This window comes from Doryrhamphus excisus, linkage group LG2, assembly GCF_037039965.1.
Source record: "Doryrhamphus excisus strain RoL-2023G ecotype Guam linkage group LG2, RoL_Dexc_Guam_v1.1, whole genome shotgun sequence".
Classification (NCBI taxonomy): domain Eukaryota; kingdom Metazoa; phylum Chordata; class Actinopteri; order Syngnathiformes; family Syngnathidae; genus Doryrhamphus; species Doryrhamphus excisus.
The window spans coordinates 9631423-9656443 of record NC_136358.1 but is presented as its reverse complement, the minus strand read 5'-3'; the positions used below and the strand labels follow the sequence as shown (position 1 = coordinate 9656443).

The following is a 25021-nucleotide window of genomic DNA, read 5'->3' as shown; positions in this document are numbered from 1 at the left end:
TAAAAAAGACCACAAAATCAGATATGTGAATACTAACCGTCATATGCAATGGGAATATAGCCTGTAAGAAGGAAGCTAAGTCGTTTATGAGCCTGAGTGTAATGAGTAGTCATTTAATGAGGATTAAGATTAGAAACATCGACATTTCAGATCTCTCTCCCCGTGGCATCGCGCCTCGCGGATGCGTGATTCATGGTTGTGAAGCGCGACTCTGCTCTCAGTGTGCAGCCGGAGCTGACGGATTGTGCACTGGCGGGTTGCGACCGCTTTGTGGCGCGGCGCACCCGCTGCTGTTCAGTTCTGAACACAAACTGCAGAACTAGAGTTCTTTGACTTTTAAATCCCCAAATACCAGAAACTGCCCCAACGCCACAAGCAAAAGACGTTAAATTTGCAGCTAGTGCTTTAGAGAGGGGTGGGAATGTCGCCAGATTTAGCGCCAAAGTGGCCAAGTTGGCAATACTGACGAAACATAATGTATAAACCGCGCATGCGCACAGGCAGCCATCAAGCCGCAATCAAGCCATGTTTTACCACAACAAGACCGGATATGGTACACCTTCAAAATAAAATTAAAATTACATTGACTTCATACTTGCACTGTCTTTGTGTTAAATATAAGTATGTTCAATGTTATTATATTGACTTTTGAATGCACTCTAATTAATGTAACGTGTGCTAACATGCCAAATACATTGCGACACGTGACTAATAGTGGTTTTATTTTGATAGTTATAACCGAAAGAGGAGTATTTGCTCCGTCACAGTCCGGCTGGATGAGAGAGAGGGCGGGGTGTGGGGAGTTGAAGCCGCTGACGACACTCGAATAACGGGACCGAAGAGGCTGCCTTTTTCTGTCCGGGCCGGTGGTGGCAGCGGCAGACTTTCACGCTTAAACAGCCTTGGGTTGATTAAAAAAACAATTGAGAGTGCCATGAAAAAAGAAGAATAACGACGAATACAATTAACTACTCGCAATAACGGAAGAGCGACGAAGAGCCTAGCTTAAACGGCTCGGGCCAAAACAGAAAGGGGAGTGAAAGAGAGTGAAAAGTGAAGCAAGAGCGAGGAGTTATTATCTCTAAAGGTGAGTTTTTAAATCAGTAAATCCACAAAATGATGCCGTTTAAGTCAAGTATATGCTGAGAAGAACAACCTGAGTTTAAGCTCCTTAAAACATCGATCTCGTGTGCGTACAACAACAATCTAGCTAGGTTGATTCCCTCCTCAGAGCACGTTGCATTATTTACAATCGTAACATTCCACTAAATATGGAATGATTCTGTTGATACAACAAAGTTGTTCGTTCGGTTAAAAATAAGTGTCAGCTGGTGCACGGCACCGCAGCGTTCCAATTCCCAAGTAATGGCTTAGTCATTATAGTTAGCTAGCCGCTATTATACTAGCTACATCAGCGGACCTGGATTCAAACAATAATACAAAAACAGGCAGGATATTGAGACACTTTTGTTGTGGTTTTGTTTAAAATATGGTTCTCCGTAGTCTTAGTTGAATGTGTTGTGTGGAATCAGGGAGCACTGGATGGATGCAGCCAAGCGGGACCGCCCTGCTAGGCCGCAAGCATCATCACTATTATTACCAGCAACTTCCTGCTAGTACCTCACTACTAACCCAATTGACACGTTTTATACCTTTTTATTGACTGCTTCATTCATTTTTATATATTAGATATGTTGTTAATAGGCCAGTCTGCCACCTCGTGTCTCTGAAGTGTGTTATTCTATTAAAAATGGCTGATTCATCCGTTACAGGGTCAAGCTATGTCCATCACACAACCCCTATGAACGGTTTGAGTAAAACAAATGCAGATCCACAGAGCAAAAGTGCTTTTGGTGACAGAAGTGTAGAAAAACCTACATGTCCTAAAGTATAAAGAAGTGAACTACACACATTTCCTGAAAAAAAAAGTATTTTTTCAGTCGCTTTTCCATATTGCTGTTGTGTTTCTAGCTGTAACTTGTGTGTATTATTCTCCAATGCAGGAAATTACATAAATGTTATAAATAAACATAAATGTTGGGGGACCCAGCAATTTTCCATCTTCCGAGGTAACTTAATTAACTTATCCTATTTTGTTGTCGCTGTCGGGTCAGGGTTTTGTACGTCACACGAGATGCTAACATCGTGTCATAATGCCATGCCACAGGCATGTAGGGCCCCATGAAATCCAGTTTTTCTGTTTACACTAGGGATGGACCGATATGGATTTTTTTCGGGCTGATACCGATACGATTTTTTTCCCATCACCCTTAGCCGATGGCTGATTATGGACTGCCGATTTTTCTTGGGCCGATGTTTGTGGCCGATACTGCTTTTGCTCCCTCAATTTACATGAAAAAATGACAATGATAACAAATATTACAGGTCTCAAGTTTAAACAAACATTTATTGAAATGTAAACACTGAACACAGAGCTTTCTTAAACACACATTCAAGTAAAAAAGTGTTTCGTGCTTTTAATTATTCAAGTGATGTCCATTGAAATAAAATAAAGCAAATATTTTAACTGAAGTATAAATAAAACAACACCAACTTAACCACACGTACTTTAAAATAAAAAAATATTTGGTGCTTCTAATTATTCAAGTATGTTGATGAAATAAAAAAATATATTTAAGCATAATGAAAACAACTGAGGTATTGCACACAGTAGTAACAATCACACACTCACGCCAGCTGAGCAGACGCTGACTGATTTACGATATATAAAACATTTATCTCATCATTAAAGTTCGTGTTGTGCACGCTAAAGACGTCTGATAGCAGACACGGCTGCTCCAATCTGCTCTGTGTGTGTGCGTGCGTGCTCAGAGAGAGCGCACACACATAACACGACACGCATTTAACCCCTAAACTAAGTTTAACTGTTAGAGGCTAATTAAAAGTTTCAAACTTAGCCTTGTTGTGGGTAATGCTGCTTTCACCACCCGCAGTGTGGGAGGGGTAGCGCATCTGCATGTGCTGCAGGGTCTTCCGGCAACACAAAGTTGCCCATGGATGCCTGTCTGTAAATCATGCAGATTTGCGATATCATGCGATACAGAGCCAAGTAAAGAACGCAAATATCGGCCGATGTATTGGTCGATCCTTAGTTTACACTATTTAGAATTCAGTTTTTTTAACCTATTACACATCTTTTACCAGCATAGACTGTGTCCTTTTTGGTTTTGTGAATAAAATGTTGGTTAACTCATTAAATCTCAACCATTTCAACCACTTTTCAAAAGACAATCTCTTCAGTGGTGGCCATTTCACACCATTTTGGCAGATCTTTTAAGGCACACATGTATAAACATGTCGGTGTATAAACATGGAACCTACCAAAAGAAAGACTAGACTCTCGTCTTTCATCAGAAAAAAGTTTGTCTCTACATATTCCTGCTCTCCTTAGTAATCAGCAGTAGAACAGTTTCAGGAAAATATCAGTTCCCAACTAAAAAAGAGAGAAAGCATCTTTTTGAGAAAAGATACATTTCAAGCATAACTTTCACTTTGACACAAATGTAGCCATAGATAATAACAATTTTAATTAATAAAATAAAGTTAAAAAAAACAAACAAATTATGTTAGGAAAGAAGGAAGTGAACAAATGTATTATGTATTAAGATTATGACATCTTTGTATGAATTACAGATATGTACATGAGCATGTACAACGAAATAAAAAAAAAAATCTCAAATCTGTAGAAATGCCTTCTTGTTGCTATTAGGGAGGTTTAGAAACCAAACGATAAACGTAAACGCAAACGATAATGACGTCACAGGCTATTGACAAGTCGGCAAGTTCCCATACATTTCAATAGCATGTGACGTCATTATCGTTTGCACTTACGTTTATCGTTTGGTTTCTAAACCTCCCTAATAGCAACAAGAAGGCATTTCTACAGATTTTAGATTTTTTTTTTTTTTTTCGTTGTACATGCTCATGTACATGTCTGTAATTCATACAAAGATGTTATAATCTTCAGCTTTGGCTGTGAACATGGATCAAAGATGGATCAAAGGCCACGATGCGGCCATCCGATATATGCGAGGGAAATTGGAACGGGACTGGAGATTTTGTCCGAAATAGGCGAAATCCATTATAAAAAATCCGATATATGCAATGAATTTTTATTGGAAATGCATTACAGAAAAATGGGTTCTTTTTTATCTGTCCGTTGTGAGCGAATTTCCGATATATCCGAGTCCGATATATCCGAGGTTTACTGTAATTACTTCCTCAACGAACAGTCCTTCTCCTCACCATGACATCATTTCATTCACATAATGTCCCTTTCCACGAGATTCCCCATTTAACAGTAAATTTGGTTTTTATTGACCAGTTCCACAATTCTGTTGACGCAGGGTCCGAGTTGTGGCAATAAACTGTTTCTTTTGGGTTCTGTGTAAAAGGCGTAAGTGGATATGTGCTGGATCTACTGTTATGGCTCTGATTAGGGCTGCCACCACTTATCGTGATTATGTCGTCGACTATTAAAATAGTCATTGTTGTAATCTTGTTTTTCTCGCAAAAACTTTGACAACCTGCCAGGCAGATCCCACTTGGACTAGTGTTAGATGCCAAAAACAAGTTAAGGAAAGAAAAAAAACTACAAAAATAAAATAAAGCTGAAGTATTTATTTTTGTATTGTTTAGGGAGGTGCCTTAGCCTAATTTTACTCAGCTGTTTGAGCTTTATGTTACACAGTTAAACAAGTGTTTGTTGCTACAAGCAAAATTTAATCTATTAGCACATACATATGTTGAACATTTCAAAATGATGCTTCTATAAGCAGCTCCATGCTGGTGCCATAAGTTGTATGTTTGACATTCTATTTACCCATGATAGATGGATACTTCATTTATCTGTAAGCAATTCACCTTTCCAGTCTCCAGAATGTCATAATAAACTGAACCCATTTGCTCCTAAAGACCACCTGGCTATAGAAGGGACCACCTTTGATGCAGTTTTAAATGGAAAAACAGCCGCAGAAGTGCGTTTTCTAAGAACTCGGCCTGCAACCATAGAAATACACCTGCACAGCAAATAGTTGACAGTGTTATATTTATAAATAATTTTCATGTAAAACAACTGTTTTTTGTGTTGTTTATGCTGTCATAGTTGTTTTCATATTTTGCCTCAATAAATATGGCTGCATTTGTGTTATGCTTGAAATGCGTCTTTTCACAAAAAGCTGTTTTTCCTCCTGTGTTTTGTTTAGAAGTGATATTTTACTGAAACTTAGCTCTGTTCTACTGCTGATTACTAAGAGTCTAATCTTTCTTTTGGGATCATCGGCAAACCCAGGGGTGAGCAACCCACGGCTCCGGAGCCTCATGTGACTCTTCAGCCTCTTTGTTGTGGCTCCCTTTGCAATGCTTAAGTATTTTTTAACACCCGAATGGGGAAAATATGCATCTTTGAAATGAGTTTTTAAAAAAAACGCCTTCCTTATGTTTAGAACTACAAATAGACTCCATTCTTAGTTTGTTCATTGAAGATTGACCATCCCTTCATCATCAAATTAAAATCATTTGACAATTTTATCCCAGCTCGCGCCTGGCCAAGTCAAGATGGCGTCATAATTGCATCTGGACTGGTTTCCAGCCACCACGTGTTATCGGGTAGTTTGGACGGAAACTCCCCCAACAATGTCGATTTTCTGTATCATTAGCCATGTTTACATGAGGAGTTTTTCTCTTTCCGAATGGAATCTTTCTGAATGACCTTTCCAAAAACAATGGTATGCATGGAAAGGAATATTCCAATCTCCCGTCTACATGCGCCGTTATAATCAAACAGAATAGTCAATGGGGCATGCCTAGTAAAACGTAAACATCAACATCACATGATACCGGCTTCCCCTAGTTTTTCTTCCACTTGTTGGAATAACTCCATATTGCCAGTTTTTCGTTTGTCCAGTCTTGAAATTCAGTTTGGATCAAAAACAAACTTTCCGCAGCAGTCCAGTGCCGATTGCTCGCCTCCATTTTTAAAACTGAAGAACGTCTGGAGCTGCATGTTACGTCATATCTGAGCATGCGCTGAAAGAACTTAAACAGGAAAAGATCAAATTCAATCTCGCTAATATTTTATAATTAAACTCGGGACATGTTTTATATAGATATATATATATTTTTTTAATTAAACTGGACTTGTGAATAAAGTATAGAAGTGTCCACAGATAGCGCTAATGCACACGAAAGCTCCTTACCAACCCCCAATAAACAACAGAAGAAGAAAAACACCACGTAGAAGAACACACCCTGACAACTTTCCGGGTACAAGATACCTCAATCGGATTGGGGAAAGGAATATTCCACCCCCGTGAATACGATTATATATTCATTCGGATTGTCACTTTTCTTTCGGAATGAGGTGTATACAAAGGTTCAATTCATTCCCTTTGAGCAAATAAACCGAATGCAATTGGAATATTTGCGTCCATGTATGCGTGGCTACAGTTCTGTATAAACAGCACCAACGCTAAATATGGGGTATGAAGTCAACCTGGGAATATTCGACAGTTTGAGGTAGTATCAGAGCTGTAACATAGACGGGACGGCACTAATAGGCCTTAAGCACTGTCTGTAACGTCCCTGTTCTGTGTGAAAAGCACCAACCGTAATGCAGTATGTAGTCCGCCTTTCAATTGTCGCCTAATCAATTAGGAATTTTCCACCTTTTTCCAGGGATTGTTGGTGGAAGTGTGAAAAACATGACGCTAAAAGCTTTGTTATGCTCCAGCTTCACAGCGACACCGACTGGCTCCGCCACCGTGCTCTCAAATGCCTGAAAACGTGACTCCTAAAAATTCCAACGTTATATCCACGGTGACGCAGGCTGCAGAGCTGTGATTGGTCGGCTTTGTTTGAGCACACATTTTCCGCTGTTTTGCCCCCTGCGAAAGCGCTCTGCCAAGTGTTTGGTGCATCATAGACAATGAAAGCGCAATGGTTCCAGCTCCAAAAACAACCTGGATGTTGCTTTAAATGTTGTTTACTAGCACTACACAGGAAGCTGGAGAGTTGTTTGCTCACTCTTAGTGAAACACTGCCCCTAGAGCAGGGGTCGGGAACCTTTTTGGCTAAGAGAGCCATGAAGGCCAGATATTTTAAAATGTGTATCTGTGAGAGCCATATACATTTTTTTAAACATTGAATGCAATAAAATGTGTGCATTTTTATGTAAGACCAACAGTTTTAGATATAATGGGCTCTAATTACATAGACCAGGCACACTACCCCACGCCAATGGGGTGTGGCCAGCACACTTTCGTGAGCAGCGCAGTGTCTAATAATAAATCAAATACTTGTTGCCATTAATACAACTTCTGCTGCTGCATAGTTTTGCACCGTATTCCGTAGACGTATTTCATTCTTTTGGCCATCTTCGTCAGAAGGCTAGGTTCTGCAGCTTTAGCTATTTGACTAAAGGAGGAAAGTTTACATGTTTTTTTTGACATCTCAATGACCGAGGTAGACTACCGCATTACCCAGTAATAATCAAGTTTTGGTGTTTGACCTGGAAAATATCATCAGGAAAGATAGATATGGTTGGCCGTATTGCAGCAGAATATAGATGGACGAATTAAAATGCATAAGAACGTTGTTGATTTTGAATATTATTTTTAACAGTAATTTCTGTGATGGTTTACTTTAAAATGTTAGCAAAAATACATTTTTATTGTGGTAAGAAATGCTTGAGAGCCAGATAAAGTCATCAAAAGAGCCCTACCTGGCTCCCGAGCCATAGGTTCCCTACCTCTGCCCTAGAGTATTGGAAGACAAGTGACATTACTCTGGATGTTGCCATTTCATGACTGAGTTTTGCTTTTGCAGCGCCAGCCGGCTCAGCTGGGGGTTCTGTATGAAACAGATGGAAAAACGGCAGCTCTAACCTGAACTGTGCTTCTCCATAAGCAGACATGGCAGATGCAGAGCTGGATTTCCAGACAGGCGATGCCGGAGCGTCTGCCACCTACCCCATGCAGTGCTCGGCCCTGCGCAAGAACGGCCACGTCGTGCTTAAAGGACGACCCTGCAAGATCGTTGAGATGTCCACGTCCAAGACGGGCAAACACGGCCACGCCAAGGTTTGGGGGGGAAAAATGTATACATATCACAAAACTGGAGCACACTGACCTCGGTTCCTCTTCCTGTGCAGGTCCACCTGGTAGGCATCGACATTTTTTCCGGCAAGAAGTATGAAGACATCTGTCCTTCCACCCACAACATGGATGTGCCAAACATCAAGAGAATGGACTACCAAGTAAGGCCTTTTTAATCAAGACAGTGCATGATATGCTGCTATGTCTCAACGGGATAGTTGGGATTTTTTGACATGAAGTTGGATGACATCCCCGCCAGTAGGGACTACAGAGCTGAGTTCTGGTCAGGTGTTGGTGTTAAAGAAAGTAGTAGTAGAGAGTCCTTTGTAATCACCAACATCACCTGTTCCACGATGTTTACATCAGGGGTGTCCTGGGGAGAAATGAAAGGATGAAAGGGCTGCTTTGATATTTTTGAGAAAAAAAAAGCATTTCAGCTTTGTGATATAGGTGGGAAAAGCCTTAGATGGAAACTTCACTTTTGGCTCATTTTTACAACATTTTTGATGTTTTTTATTGTCGTAATATTTCAACAATTACCCTTTTCCCATAATACTATAACTTTCCCCAACCAAATTCTTTCAAAAATGACAACCTTACAGTAATTCATAAATGATTGCAGTTTCATGGTTGAATACCATATTTACTGGAGTATAAGTCGCTCCGGAGTATAAGTCGCACAAGGCCAAAAATGTATAATTAGGTCGAAAAAAAATCCATAAATCGCACTGGAGTATAAGTTGCATTTTTTGCGGGTAATTTATTTTACAAACTACTTGACCAAAACAGACATTACATCATCTTGGAAGGCAAGTTCTAACAATAAAAGAATAGAGAACAGGCTGAATAGGTGTAAGATATGCTAACACAATGGTTATTCAGCTACACAAAAAATAAACATGAACAGAAAAGGTGTCCAGTGTTGATGTAACATAAACAGCTTTTTCATTTATGAGTCGCAACTTTATAGGTTGGCTTTTTCTGCGACTTATACTCCAGAGCGACTTATAAATGAAAAAACTGTTTATGTTTGTATGTTACCCCGGTTTCCTCCCACATTCCAAAAACATGCGAGGTTAATTGGCCACTCCAAATTGTCCATAGGTATGAATGTGAATGGTTGGTTGTCTATATGTGCCCTGTGATTGGCTGACTCGCCCGAATAATGCTTGTTAGTCTATATGTGCCCTGTGATTGGCTGGCCACCAGTCCTGCTGGGACAGGCTCCAGCACCCCCACAATCCCCTTGAGGATAAGCGCCATTTCTTTAACAATGACAGAATGTTGTTGTACCTCACCATAGTGAATCCCACCTGTTGGACAAAGCCAGCTGGAGCAGACGCCATCATAGCTAATGCTAACAAGCAGCACACAAAGTGTTTGTTTGTCACATGTTGATCAGAAGGGAAGTAAGATGACTAGAAGAGAACACATATGTAAATACACACATTGCATTGAATTACAATTATTTGGCGCACCCTACGACCACCCCAATGCTGGTGAGTTTGTAAGTTGCACACCTCAGCTGGTATAGTGCTTGGTTCCTCACCCAGAGCGTGTTGGTTCAATTCCAGAGTTGAGAGCTAACTGCACTTACTTCCATTCCCTGCTTTAGCATATTTCCACAGCATTTCAGTCCAGCATCAGCTGCTAAATGGCTCCTAAACTGTGCCGTTTTCCAAGCATTCCGGTTTTGCTTCAGCTTTTCGGAATTCACACGGAATGTCTTGCATCATCCAGTTAATAAAGCCATTGAAGTGCAGCCTAAACACAAACAGTATTCTACACCGGTCACTCGGTGCTAGTAATGCTACACTGATGAGACAATAGCCATAGCATGCTAACGTGTGAGTCTTATTTAAGCCTAAGATAGACATAGACTTTCTTTATTGTCATTGAACAATAACACAGCAGTAAAATTGCCAACGAAATGTTGTGTTTATTATGTTTATATGTTATATTTTGTTTATATTATGTTTACTATATTGGGTATCCTTTATATTAATCCTTGTTTTTAGTAGTAGTTTTTAGTAGTAGTTGTTCATTATTTGTTGTTTAATGGTTCACTTTGTCTGTTTCCACAAAGTCTGTGCTGCATGTTGGCTCATTTGCATACTAACAGTGATTGGATGGTTACTGAGGGGAGGGCAGGGAGGGACGATCTGGGCTATGAAAAAGCCTACAGCACAACCACAGCGATGAGTGGATCTGTCCTGCACTGGACCAAATTACCACTGTGTGGGGTGCACCCACGCTCCGCCACGCTCCGCCAACCCTACGCCACGAAATTAGAGTCCAAATTAGTGTTTAAAAGCCACAGCAGCACAAGTGTTTGTATGTATGTATGCTATGATATTCCCTCAGATATCCGAGTTCGTGTCTGACATATTGAATCAAATGTGCAAAGACTGAGCTGATGGGTCACTTGAAAGGATGAGAGGCGCCATCCCGTCTCTGATATGAATGCAGTCTATTTCTACGTGTGTTACCTTCTAACCTGGGATGGTGTCACCTTGCAAAGGCAAACAATGCATGATATGCTTCACGCTGGATGGAACAAATATTTTACCTCACCTGCACCCTTGCTATGCTTCTCTGTCTCCAGCTGATTGGTATCCAAGATGGCTACCTGTCCCTGCTCCAGGACAGCGGGGAGGTGAGAGAGGACCTGAAGATCCCTGAGGGGGACCTGGGCAAAGAGATAGAGAACAAACATGATGCCGGGGAGGAGATCCAGGTCAGGATTACTATTGCTACTACTACTACTACGACTACTACAATATATTTATACTTTACATTATCTTCCATACAATCATTTCTATTATTTCACACTTTCATTTATGTAATTTATTTATTATTATTATTTATTTATGTAATATGATAATTATTACGGTAATAATAATTATTATTATAAAATACAATTATACTATATAATAATAATTATTATTGTAATAATTATTTGTACACTTTTATTTATCCATCCATTCAGCCAATTACAGGGCACATATAGACAAACAACCATTCCCACCCACATTCACACCAGGATTACTATTGCTACTACTACTACTACTACAACTACTACAATATATTTATACTTTACAATATATACCATACAATCATTTTTAATATTTCACACTTTTATTTATGTAATTATTATAATGTTATGATAATTATAATATTTATTATTATTATTATTATCATTATTATCAAATGATGAATATATTATATAATAATAATGTTATTATAATTATCGTAATTATGATTATTTCTACACTTTTATTCATCCATCCATTCAGCCAATCACAGGGCACATATAGACAAACAACCATTCACACTCACATTCATACCTATGGACAATTAACCTAGCATGTTTTTGGAATGTGGGAGGAAACCGGAGTACCCGGAGAAAACCCACGCATGCACGTGGAGAACATGCAAACTCCACACAGAAATCGCTGATCTGGGAATCGAACACTTTTATTCAAGTCATTTTAATAATGTTTTAATAATATTTTAAACTTTGTTTAAGTCAGTATCTTTTAGACATTTTTTTACACTATTATTTCGGGGTGCAACAATTATTTGAATAATTTGAGTACCTTGATGACAAAAAGTGTATTTTTTCTCCCAGTGTTTGAACCACTAGATGTCACTAAAGTATAGTGTATGGTGTATCTGTGTGTGCTACAATAGCTTGGCAGAGTCGTGTGTTTCTTATTGTATGTTTTTGCAATGTAGCCAGCAACAGCGTCGTTGACGTAAGCTGAAAAAGAATGGTACGAATGCTAGCTTATTTAGACATTTGGTCTGGTCTTTTCAGGTGACTGTTCTCAATGCGATGGACGAAGAAGCCGCCATCGGCATCAAAGCCTTGGGTAAATAAGCTGGCCACTGCAGGTAAATAAGCACTACACCACATCCGAGGCTGTGTCGGCAAGGCCTGCTTACTTAGCTTTTTTGATGTTAAACATTGCATACTGGGATGAAACATACTGGAAGGCATGGTGTACCTAAGAACTGAACTGGGAACAGCAAATAATGACATGCTAACGCTAGAATTGTATCATACAGCTAGCAAGCCGTATTTGCTGTTATTTTATGACATATAACCCACACATGTTTTCTTCTCTTCTCTTCTGGGCGTCCCGTCCCGCTTGGTCTTGTACCCGTCCTTCAGGGGCTTGCACTGGACACCCGTGGGGGGAAAAGAAGGGAGGGAACTCCATACTGTCCTCTCCGTCTTTTTCTTCTCTTCCTTTTTCCACACTTCTGGCTATTTTGCTAGACATGTATTCATGAGAAATCATCGCAAGGCCAACGAGGTCCAGCATCTCCGTTGAGAGCAAAGGTTTTGGTTTTATGTTCCATCATAAGGGCTTCACCCGAAGATTTGCTCACTTTATTTTTTAGCAATTATTTTCCTTTGTCTTTATTTGGCCATTTATCTCAAGTAAGCCCTTACCACTTCCTCCTTCTTTGATTTTCTGCAACATTAATAATCGCCTGGAAATTAAAATGGAACATTACCAACATGGTAGAAACAGCGTCCTTCTGTCTCAACCTTCACAATAAAGTGTGGCATTTTTACAATTGTAAACAAAAGGATACTAGGAAATAAGATACTGGTGTATTTTCTGAAAATTATTTTATTTCAAAAATGATTTTATTAAATAGATTCAATGTCTATAGAAAATATGTAATGTATATTTATAAATATTCAATATTTACAAAATATTTTTTGATAGAAATACTTAATATTTGCCTGTTAAAATTTGGCAATTATTCATCCATTTTCTACCGCTTATCCTCACGGGAGTTTCGGGGGTGCTGGAGCCTATCCCAGCTGTCTTCGGTCGAGAGGCGGGGTACACCCTGGACTGGTGGCCAGCCAATCACAGGGCACATATAGACAAACAACCATTCACACTCACATTCATACCTATGGACAATTTGGAGTCACCAATTAACCTAGCATGTTTTTGGAATGGGAGAGGAAAGCGGAGTACCCGGAGAAAACCCACGCATGCCAACTCCACACAGATGGCAAAATGGAGAATTCAACCCAGATCTTCCCATCGCCTGACTGTGTGGCCTACATGCTAACCACTCATACACCCGATTTGGAAATCTGTCCTGTATCCCCCACCAAAAAAGATCATCCTGGATGAGTTCCTCACCATCTAGTCTTAGAGCACGTCCAGTCCCCGGCGAAGGAACTTCTTCCGCTTGTATCAGTGATCTTGCTCTTTTGGTAGGTGAAGGAACGGAGATAGACAGGTGAATCTGCTTCATCTATGGAAGTGAGAGGGGGAGGGGCCTCCAAGTGTTCCTTCCAGCGTCTGATTCTATCACCCAGGAGAGGTGAGCAGGCCCCCGTACCCGATGGAAACATTGTGGACACGGCACTGCCTCCCGATTGTTATTTTAAAAATAACAATTAACTTGCCTGTGAATTTTCTTCCTCCCCAATTAAAATTAACAATTTGATTTTGAAGCTTCAAAAAAAAAAAGGTATTTGTCTGAGAATACTTTTGACTATTTTTCTTGTGGCCAATTCAAAGGAATATTAAAATGTCGTTTTGCCTGTTTTATTTTTTAAAATACCATTTGATAAATCCATCAATCGCTCCATAGACAATTCAAATCTCCAAATATTTCATAAATGTCATATTTGATACATTTTCAAAGAATAAGAAGGGTGGAGTTGCTGAGCATTTTAATAAGCAAGGGAGAATAAAGTTGTGATATTATCCCTAGAGAAGCAGATAATATAATAATAATAATAATAATCCATGATTATGTTAGCCGAGGCTAGTTTGTTGTGTTGTGTTACTTTTTTAATTCAAAGAACTAGATTGTAAACACTGGAAGATGGACTTGGTGAAAAGAAATACAAATATGGAGACATGGAAGAATCACTTGGCGTGGTGATAGAACCTCTGACTACTCGGCGCGTGAGGGAGGAAGCCGTGGCGAGGGGTGGCTTGCGGCGAGCTCTGGAATGAAGCCTGGGCGACACAAAAAGGAGTAGTTTCCAATATTTAATTTTTAGACGTTTTCGATGTCAAATCACGACATAAATACCTTGGCAGTGGGAATCTGGACAGCCATGGAGGGCGTCGGGAGCAAGCCTTGGGCCGAGGGGTGAATGGTAGAGGGGTGCATGGGCCTCAGAGCACCCTGGAAAGACGGAAAGAGCAAGGAGTTGAGGATTTTCCATCAATAAGGGGGGGGGGGGGGGGGGGGCAATCAAACAAACACGTACTGCGTCGGTAAAGCCAGACTGCTGGTTGGCGTGTTCCAACTGCTTCTGGAGAGGGATTCCTGCTCCTGGGATGTAGCCTGACGTATAGTAAGTCACATCATTTTCAATTCAGTTGCAATAAAAGTGCAAAAATAGCATTAAATTCTAGTCATATACTGCCCGTCAGAACAGACAGTGTCTATTTCACGCTAACATATCCTGACTGGAGGGAAGAAGTCACTGACCGGGCTGAGATGTGAAGTGACTGTGGACAGGGTAGCCAGGCTGCTGGTGGGGAAGATACTGCATCGCCTGGAATGCGGATGCTCCTGAAATCATACAATAGTCCAAGTTACATGCGGCGCACCCGTTAACTGTATTGCTTTTTAGGAAGGTGCTCTCATCTTGAGTTCAGGCGCACCACATCTCGGCGTCACAACCATGATTGTCATACTGTGGTGCATCCCAAATGTATCTTGATGCATGCCAAGGTCCATACGGCCCAGCCCTACTCTGGAGGTTTCACCAGTGATCCGAAAAGGATGTCAGATATGTTTGTTGTCCCTTTTGAATATCAGAACAAGTAGTAGGGTTGCCACCAGGAAGTCTGGGTGACCAATATTTTAGGGCCCCTCGGCAGTCAAATTACAAAATGTACACGTTATGTGATGGGTGTCATCTGATTTCAGTCCAGGATGATGATGATGATGATGAGTCCGCAGCATAACAGCCTGCAGTGTGTCCACTATAGTCCAGTATAGTCTATGCTAATGAGCATGTGTGCCGGCATGTGGGATGTCAAGTAGTAACCATGAAGCGTACAAGGAAGTGCGGATTTCATACCCCTGATCTGAGAGTTGTTGGCAAAGCTGACGGGTACAGACGGTCCGGGGGCATAGGTGGCGGGATGCTGGGCCTGTGTCACCCCGTAGGGCTCATGGACCCCCTGGGCCCCGCTGAACTGCCCGTGCTCCGCCGAGCCGGAACTGAAGGCGGGTGTTTGATAGTGGCGAGTCTTTAAAAAAAAAAAAAATCATAATTTGTTAGTGTGCTCATGAGGAATGATTCAAAGTAATTGGCTGTTACTTACGGGAAGAACGGCGGTTGGGAAAAGTTGTTTACTCCGTTCTCCGAGCAGCGCACCGGGTCGACTATGGCTGACTGGACTGCCTGGAAGATGAAAGCTAACATATCTAGCATATCTATAACATATCTGACTGGTCACAGCAGTACTACACGTGAATGCTGACCCTGGATGCTGAGGAGATGCTGGCCGGCGTGCATGGGGAGACTGGCTTGGTAGCTGGCTGATGTCAACGTGGTGATGTCGCTGACAACAGGAAGCAGGAAATGAGCTGTGTTATACACAGTACATCAAAAGGTGGCCATGCTTGTTGTAGTCCTACCAACCTCTGCTCCTTCCTGCGTCTCTTCTCCTCCTCGTGGAGAACCTTCTTCAGTTGTAGGAACAGCTGATGTTTCTCTTCTTGGAGACCCTGAAGCTTCTCGCCCATCTTCATCACCTTCATTGTTACAGTAGCATGTTTTGCTCCTGAATTACTGCATTTTTATACAATACCGTTGTACAGCGGCAAGAAAAAGTATGTGAACCCTTTGGGATTTCTGCATATATTTGGCATAATGTGGCCTCATCTTCATGTAAGTCACCACAATAGATAAACAACTGCTGTTGTAACTACCGTATCTTCTGGACTATAAGTCACACTTTTTTATAGGTTGGCCGTTCCTGCGACTTATAAATTAAAAAACAATTTCACAGACAGCCACAAGAGGGCACTCTACCCTACTCCTTAACAGTGGACGTTAGCTTACAAAGACAACCGAGAACGGCGGAACACAAATGCCCCCCAAAAGAAAATCATATTCTGCAGACTACAAGCAGCAAGTAATGAAATTTGCAGCTGAAAACAGCAATACAGCAGCACAAAGTTAGGGGCTGCTCGTTCAGGGTGCTGCCGAGTGATGCTGTCGTCTCCGGGTCAACATCAGGTGACCAATGTCCTGAACCGCCTGCATGCAGGATTGGAACTGCGGCTTCCAGTGACATCCTCCACCTGCCGTTTTGTGGCGTTGTGAATGTGGGCATGTTCTTCGAGCCTGCGCCATGGAGTTTTAAGGTGGAGTACAGTGTGCGCAGTCCTGGCCCCACCCTTTATACCCGGGGTTCATCTGTCATGGCCTACCAGCTGGCACGTTGACAGCGAGGTCCTCGAGTCGTAGGTTTTACATCAGACTGTCCTTGTCCTAGATGAATGGCCTGTCAAGGCTATCAAGTTTCATCTACCCTGGTTTGGTTTTGCTGGATAGCCGCTGTTGGCTTACCTGAGCCAGCGCCATTGTAGATGTTTTTCGTTCCATCAGGGTGTCCAGCCACCCTCCACACCAATCCCCAGAAGGGGATAGTGTGGGAGACGGTTTAGTCACCATCAACCCGACCTTGAAACAGGTAGTACTGGATTACAGGTTACCAGTGGTAGGGAACTTGCAGGCCTCCTGACCTGACATACAAAATTCACAGTACAGGGTGGAAAAAGTATGTGAAGCCCTTGGTCACTGACTTCTACAAGAGCTCATTTGAGTCAGGTGTCATCCAACATGGAGTTCAATTTGTGTGACGAGTTTGCAGGAGTCGTATCAAACTGCCCTGCCCTTTAAAAACTCACACTAGTTTTGAAATGACTTCTCAGAAGAAGCATTGATGGGATCTGATGGGAACAATGCCCCACACCAAAGCGCTCTCTGAATTGTTGAGCAATGTAAGGCTGGTAGGGGATACAAAAGTATCTCTAAAAGCCTTGAGGTCCATGTCTCAACAGTTAGACAGATCATCTCCAAATGGAGGGAGTTCAAGACACTTGAAGCCACTCTCTCCAAGCGTGGTTGTCCTGCAAAGATGACCGCAAGAGCACATGAAATCCTTGAACAAGAATGGAGTTCATGGGAGGACACCACGGAGGAAACCTCTGCTGACAAAAAAACAGAACATTGCTGCACATCTAAAGTTTGCAAAAGGCCACCTTGATGTTCCCCAGCAGTTCTGGGACAACATTGTTTGGACGGATGAAACAAAAATTGAGTTATTTGGAAAAATGACACAGCACACCAGCATCAGAACATCATCCCAACTGGGAAATATGGTGGAGGGAGCATCATGGGCCTGGACGGATTACTGTCATCAATGGAAAAATGAATTCCAAAATGTACCGAGACATTTTCCAGGAGAACTTAAGACCATCGGTACACCAGCTGAAGCTCAAACAAGGATGGGTGATGCAGCAAGACAACGACCCCAAACATACGAGTAAATCAACAAAAGAATGGATCATACAGAAGAAATGACGCCTTCTGGAGTGGCCAAGTCAGAGTCCGGACCTCAACCCCATTGAGAGCCATACACACCAGACAACCCAAAAATATTGTTGAACTGAAACAATTCTGTGAAGAGGAATGGTCCAAAATTCCTTCTGGTCGTTGTGCAGGTCTGATCCGCAACTCTAGGAAACGTTTGGTTGAGGTTATTTCTGCCGAAGGGGGGTCAACCAGTTATGAAATGTTAAGGTTCACATACTTTTTTTGTGGAGTATTACTTCAGGAGAATGTACGATTTGTATTGATGTGACTTAAATTCATTCATTCATTCATTTTCATGAATGAACATCACGGGAGTGAACAGCAAAAAAGACGGTATAAAGGTGGCTAATAAAGACGGCATCAACCGTGTTTACCATCTGTCGTCATGGGGAACGTGAGTTATATTATATATATATTTTTTACAGTATATTTTCATACAATTTTAATTTAGCATTTTACATAAATTATAATAAAATTTATATGCTTCTTTGCTTTATTTAAATGAAAAAAAATTATACAATTTATATAAACTACAATATAATGTTTTATATAAATTATAATTTTATTTTATAATATATTACAGTATATTTTAATTTTTAAAGATAAATACAATAAACAAGATAATGTATTCTTCTATTTCAGCAGTATAGTTCTATAATATTGTTTACATTGTAATAAAACTTTGCATGCATATTTGGCTTTAACCTTAGTCTAAACTCTGTGGGAAATAAAATGGGGATCTACATTGTACATCAATATTGAGCCAAAATATATCGGGACATGAGTTTTGGTGCATATCGCCCAGCCCCAACTGTATTGATGTATTTCTGTCGCAGAAATGGTGATGCTTGTATCTTAACCTGTTCTTTGGTCTCCTCCAAGGACATCCGCTCCTCAATTTCTTTGGTCCTCTTCCTCTCCTCCTCCTCCTTCATCTTCTGCTCCATCATCTTGTCCACTTCTTCCTCCTCTGGACAAAATGGCGTCGATAGTAATGAAGAAATGACCCGTCGTGTAATGTGCACCTCCTCACACATATGGCTACCGAGTACCTTGTCTTTTACGTTCCCTTTCCCTCATGATGTGCTTGTGGAGGGCTCGTGCCATCGCGTTGGACAGCTTTGGTCTCTCCAGCAGGGCAGGCATGGTGACGGGTAGTGGCGGGGCCAGCTAAAAACAATATTAGGCATTTTACTGTAATACTTAGCTCAATCATGCACAACGTCCATCAGTCTTTGTCCAACCACTGGTTGGTTAAGGCTTGAATTTTGGGAGGGGGGTGCGTGAGGGGTCATACCTCATGATGGGCCCATCCCCAAAATTAAGGACATTGGTGCACGCTTACTTCTCACGGGGCAATTTCAAACCAGTATACAGTGGTGTTAAAAGTGAACCGAATCCTAACGGGGGTGGGACCACTCAGGAATGTGATGTCCAGCTGATCTTTAAGTTGAATGACCTTTGTCACACACTTAACTCATTCGTGTAAATATGAAAGTCCAATGTTCAACTTTAAGGCGAAGAGCCCAAAGTTCAAAGGTTTGTTTTTTTCCCCCACCCATTAATTCACTACAAATCCTCTGCCTTGCCAATAACACGTTTGACCGCAAGAGGCCTAGATAGACGAGCTAGCTGCTAGGCTAGGCTAACGTTAGCATTCGTCCATTAAGCTTTTGTTCCATGTACTACGCCACAGCGGCAACACCAAATGACACTTAATAAGACCAAAATTAACATAGCTTTCCACAACATTACGGCGACAAACTAATTGAATACTTGAAGAAAGGCAGCGACAGTAGTTAGCTTGAGGCAGCTAGCTAGCAACACTACTACTACAAATACGACGACTAAAGCTGTGCGAAAAAAAGCCCAAAATGACTTACTTTTGATGCTGTCTGTGTCCTTTAAAGTGACGTTAATCCCACAACTGTTAGGATTTAAACACCCCGACCAACTCGAATGTGGCTGTTCGGACTAACAAACGGTAAATATTTACAGGCGACGATGGCGTTGATTCGCTTCCGGTAGATAGCAGCTTTCTTCGCAGGTGCATTATGGGTAGTGTACTTGTACACACCAATACTGTATACACCGTAGTGCATTTATTTAAAAAGTTTAGTACCTAAAATAAATATAATGACTTTAAATTCCTTAAAATAATATAAGGCATTATTGACAAAAATATGAATTATAATACAGAAATATATATTTTCAATGTCATATGAATTCAACAAAATATTAACCAATCAATACCTTTAATTAAGATTACTTTGCATCAATTCTACAAGTTACTATTCAAAATTTAAATGATAATCGATGTATATTTTAAAACCCCAAAATGTAGCAACTATTTTAGTGCCAAATATATCCAAAACAGTATTTCACAAATAAAAAAAACAGTAAAAATTATTCATATGAAATTGTCGAAACACCTGAACTATTAAGACTAAAATTTGTAAACATTAAAAACAATAGTATATGAAATGTGACTCAAATATTGAAATACTGTAACTAAATCCAAGAGTGAAACAATGGCAATATTAAAAAGCATGGAAGAAAATACAGTATGGAAAAATTCTACATGCAGCGTGTTTAAAAAAGGCAGTGAGACAAATGTTTTTTCATCACATTTCATTTTATCACGTAAGCATGAGTGGAGACAAAGCGGCAGTAAAGCAGCTCTATACAGAGTTCTTTCAAATCAAAACAAAGGAAAAGAACAGAAAAAAAGACATTTCAACAAGAACAAAAATTGCACTGCGTTTTACAAGACTGTAAATAAAGCTAAACCTAAAAAGAAACAATAACCACTGACAATAATAATAGAACAGCTCCACCACTCAAAGTACAATTCATTGTTGTGTTAACGCTGAGCATTCTTCTCATTGATTTATTGGTATTTGTGTATGAATATTGTATTTTGGATTATGATGCTTAGAAACTGGCCATCAAATTAGAGCAGGGAGAAGTGGAAGGCGACATGAACTCTACAGCTGCTGAGCTAAGCTTGAATATTTAAATGAATGTATGTATGTATAGGTTGGGGGGGTCAGGTGGGGGCGTGAGTGGGGCTTCCGTGGGATCATATTTCCCTTTGGCTGTAGTTATTGCCATACACGCTCTCGTCACTGTAGGCGATGTAGAGGAAGAAGTCCTCTTCGTGATGCTCCTGGAAGACACCAAGATTTCAAGACAACCAAGGACATTTGAAGAATGGGCGTGGCGAATATTGTGGCCGGGTACCTGGTACAAGAGCCCCATGGTGGCCGAGGTGGGGGGAATGACGTTGTTTACGAAGAAGAAGAGCGCGTCCTCGGCTCGCAAATGGATTCGTTTCCGGATGAGGAAATAAAACTGGCCCACTGGATTTATGAGAGGAAAAAAAGTATTATAAAAGTATTCATTTTTTACACTTTCATTGCTTCCATAAATCCACCATGGTCAATAATGTGGCTTTTTTTAACACAAAAATGTATCAGAAAAAACTCTTTCATGTCAAAGTGCAAACAGATTTCTACAAAGTAAGGATAAACGGTACAGAAAATGGATATTGAAAATGTTCATATATATCATATACACACAAAACCGCTCAAAGGTTTGGGATCACTTGCATATTACTTTGTTCCCCCCCCCCAAAAAAACACATTTTCCTGCATTTCACAAACAATTTTTTTCCATTTCACAAACATTTTTATCCATTTCACAAACAATTAAAATGAATCAGATGATTTTCAAAGAAGGATCTCCATTTTTGCATAGAGGCCTACTATCAACAACTGTCAGCCCTCTGCATCAATCTCCTGGTATGCTAATCCAAGTTCATCATTTTATAAGGCTAATAGATTATTAGAAAACCCATCTAAAAATCTAAACTAAAACTAAAATCTCTTACCATGCTGTTAACTACTCCCTTCAGAGAGCAGCACAAACTGGGTCTAACAAGGACAGAAAAACGATGCAGGTCATCACCTGGCAGCTGCACTAAATAGTACCCGTCAAACACCAGTGTCAGTATCAACAGTGAAGCGACGACTTCAGGACTTCAGACTTTATGGCAGCTTTGCCAAGAAAAAGCCGAATCTCAGACTGCCCAAAAAAAAAAAAATCCAAGTGATCCCAAACTTTTGAGCGGTAGTATATGTGTATCAAACACCAGCGTCTGAAGGGTCCAGAGACTGGTTCTGCCGTATTCCCGGCTACCACTACAGCAGGGGTGTCAAACTCATGCCACAGAGGGCCGAGACACTACAGGTTTTCTTTCCAGCCGGTCACTAAAGCAGGTGATTTTAATGATAAACCCTCCTTTGGTTGGAGGGCAGGAGCTCTCAATTAAATCACCTGCTGGAGAAACTTGGTTGGAAAGAAAACCTGCAGTGCTTCGGCCGTCTGTCAACACGTGGGCTACACCATGAAGACAGAAGAACACTCGAAAAAAACCCAGGGGAAGGGTTAATGAGAAGTACAATTCAGGGGATGGATGGAAAAATATTTCCAAGGGATTGAACATTCAGTGAATTCAGTGAAATCAATCATCAAGAATGGAAGGAATATGGCACTGGTGTGATTCGGAATCTGCCTAGATCAGACGCCCTCGTAAACTGAGGGATGGTGCAAGTAGGAGACTAGTGAGAGAAGCCACCAAGACCCCAACAACTTTTCTGATAAGTACATTAATTTTATTTATATTTTAACATTTTGAAGTAATATTTTAAATATTTAAACTTATTTTTAACTCAAACTTATTTTATTATGAAGAAAAAAAATTGTAAAGCTAAAAAAACATGCTTAGGTACATGAAATAATTTGATTCATATTTTAACAGTGTCAACTAACATTTTAAATATTGGTAACCGTTTATTTCATTATTAAAATGTTTAATAAAGTAATAAAAAAGAATGTACTTTTTATATTTTAAGAGTTTTAACTAAAATTTGTATTTTTTTAAGTCTATTTTATTTTAACAAATTAATTAAAACAATTATATATTTAAGTACATTAATTTAATTTATATTTTAACAGTTTGAAGTAATATTTTAAATATTTCTAATTATTTTATTATGAAGAAAAAAAATTGTAAAGTTAAAAAAATGCTTACGTAAATGAAATAATTTGATTTATATTTTAACAGTGTCAACTAACATTTTAAATATTTATATATTAAAATGTTTAACTTAAAAAAAAGTATGTACTTTTGACATTTTAAGAGTTTGAACTAAATTTTCATTTTTAAGTCTATTTTATGATAACAAATTAGTTAAAAACAATTATATACTTAAGTACATTCATTTTGTTTATATTAACAGTTGAAGTAATACTTTAAATATTTCTACTTATTTTATTATGAAGAAAAAAATTGTAAAGTTAAAAACATATGCTTGGGTAAGATTTAGATTTTAAGTGTCAACTAACATTTTAAATATTTGTAACTGTTTTTCAATAGTAAAATGTTTAATAAAGTAAAAAAAAGTATATACTTTTTATATTTTAAGAGTTTGAACTAAAATTTTATTTTTTGAAGTCTATTTTACTATAACAATTAGTTAAAAACAATTATATACTTAAGTACATTAATCTTGTTTATATTTTAACCGTTCGAAGTAATATTTTAAATATTTCTACTTATTTTATTAAGAAGAAAAAAATTGTAAAGCTAAAAAACATATGCTTAGGTACATTAAATAATTTGATTTATATTTTAACAGTGTCAACTAACTTAAGATAAGATATGCCTTTATTCGTCCCTCAGTGGGGAAATGCAAATTTCTTTATAAATACTTTAAGTATTTATTTCATTTTTTTTTTCATGAGTAAAGTAAAAAAAACAATTATACTTAAGCACATTAAATATTTTAGTCATATTTGAAGAGTTGGAAGTCTATATACTATAAATACTATATACTGAAGTACATCAAATAATTTAATGTCCATGTTTTAACAGTTACAACTAACATTTTAAATATTTTTAAGTAGTTATTTTATTATGAAAAAAAATCACTATTATTTACAATACATTCATTAACAATATTTATTGTTCATCTAAAATGTGTATTGTCGTTTGCCGTGTTACCTCAACTACATTTTTATTTCAATGCAATTGTTTACATGATATAAAAACATGATTAACTGTACTTTTATTACTTCGAAAAGAGATATCACATAAATTGCAAATAATAACTTGAATTAATCTGGTTTGCACTCTTTAATGAAGAGAGACAATGAATGTACACTGTGTGTATTGTAAAGTGCATGACATGTTTCATCACCTGTCAAGTCGGAGGGGACAAGATATTTCTTCTTATCCAGGTCGCCTATTCTGGCTTTGGGCGCCTTTTCCACAATAACCTACCAGGAAAATCATATGAAAATAACCAACAGCAACAATATGAAAAACACATGTGGCGATAACGTAATCTACAGTTCGTATTTCATCGCGTCAAACGTGACAAGAATGTCAACTTTTAAAAGCACGAAGCGACAAACGTCCTAATCGTGTAGAAATGACAGGCTCGTTAGGAGTTTAATGACCACTTTAAGATGAACTTGAACAGTATTACGACAATATCTCTACTCTTGTTATTGTTGCTAACAATAAACGCCCAAATGCGGAAGCTTATGCTGCTCAGAGCTAGCTGACCCCAAGTCTGTGGTGTTTATCAGCTCGGTTAAAACATAACACTTTAATTACAAGCACGTTAATAAGAATCATGTAAATAAATGCCTGTGTTAATGCAATAAAAGCTAAATGAAACATTTGCTGTGATAGCTGAGCTCAGTTAGCTGCGAGATTGCTAACAACATCGAGCTTAGCTACTTACAGGAACCCTATCCGGGTACTTCTTCCTTATTTTCTCTCCTTCGGACCGCCTTTTCTCAAAAGGATGCTCTTCTTTGTATTGGAACTTCATGTTTAGATACGATGACAAGACGAAAAGTCGTTTTTTTATCACGTCGAGAAATCGCTGACACACACGCGACAACAAGGACTAGCTAACAACTAGCTAGCTTTAGCATGCCGCAGCTGTTTTTCCCCTGTACAACTCGACGGCGGCGGAGGGATACAATAACAACGTGACGTTCGTAACACCCACGTCACTCTGTTACGAAAACGTGCTATGTTAGACGCCTTCCATGAACGGTTACAAGATTCCCTTTCATTTAAAATCGCTTAAACCCAAGTATGTTGTTGGTGTTGGTGTGGAACTACTTTATTTTTGTCATCCGCTGCGGCGAATGACGTCAGAGGAAAGCGGTGATTCGGCATCTGTCCTTGTCATATGACCGAGGCCCATAA

The 25021-nt window shown here is 39.5% G+C and overlaps 3 protein-coding genes across 5 annotated transcripts; 1 reads left to right on the top strand and 2 right to left on the bottom strand.

Annotated features, from left to right (window-relative positions):
• Positions 1-780: 780 nt before the first annotated feature.
• LOC131126047 (eukaryotic translation initiation factor 5A-1) lies at positions 781-12651 on the top strand. Of its 2 annotated transcripts, none has more exons than XM_058068187.2 (6): positions 781-1087; positions 7930-8099; positions 8171-8275; positions 10720-10851; positions 11935-12011; positions 12292-12651. In XM_058068187.2, the coding sequence occupies exons 2-5, from the start codon at positions 7932-7934 to the stop codon at positions 11995-11997; spliced, it is 468 nt and encodes a 155-aa protein (XP_057924170.1). In that variant the 5' UTR covers positions 781-1087; positions 7930-7931; the 3' UTR covers positions 11998-12011; positions 12292-12651. The 2 variants fall into 2 exon arrangements, with proteins under 2 accessions (XP_057924170.1, XP_057924171.1); XM_058068188.2 differs by having other exon boundaries at positions 7927-8099.
• An 888-nt stretch (positions 12652-13539) lies between these two features.
• Positions 13540-19770, bottom strand: gps2 (G protein pathway suppressor 2). Of its 2 annotated transcripts, XM_058068178.2 has the most exons (11): positions 19614-19770; positions 18783-18900; positions 18591-18700; positions 15769-15881; positions 15609-15688; positions 15449-15528; positions 15202-15373; positions 14604-14687; positions 14380-14456; positions 14199-14294; positions 13543-14122 (listed from the first exon to the last, which is right to left on the bottom strand). In XM_058068178.2, exons 2-11 carry the CDS (start codon positions 18874-18876, stop codon positions 14030-14032), a joined length of 999 nt encoding a protein of 332 aa, XP_057924161.2. In that variant the 5' UTR covers positions 18877-18900; positions 19614-19770; the 3' UTR covers positions 13543-14029. The 2 variants fall into 2 exon arrangements, with proteins under 2 accessions (XP_078653473.1, XP_057924161.2); XM_078797347.1 differs by lacking the exon at positions 19614-19770 and having other exon boundaries at positions 13540-14122; positions 18783-18894.
• Positions 19771-20331: 561 nt separating this feature from the next.
• gabarapb (GABA(A) receptor-associated protein b) lies at positions 20332-24785 on the bottom strand. The gene is made up of 4 exons (XM_058068189.2): positions 24546-24785; positions 23994-24072; positions 20974-21092; positions 20332-20899 (listed from the first exon to the last, which is right to left on the bottom strand). Exons 1-4 carry the CDS (start codon positions 24633-24635, stop codon positions 20813-20815), a joined length of 375 nt encoding a protein of 124 aa, XP_057924172.1. The 5' UTR covers positions 24636-24785; the 3' UTR covers positions 20332-20812.
• Between the last annotated feature and the right edge of the window lie 236 nt (positions 24786-25021).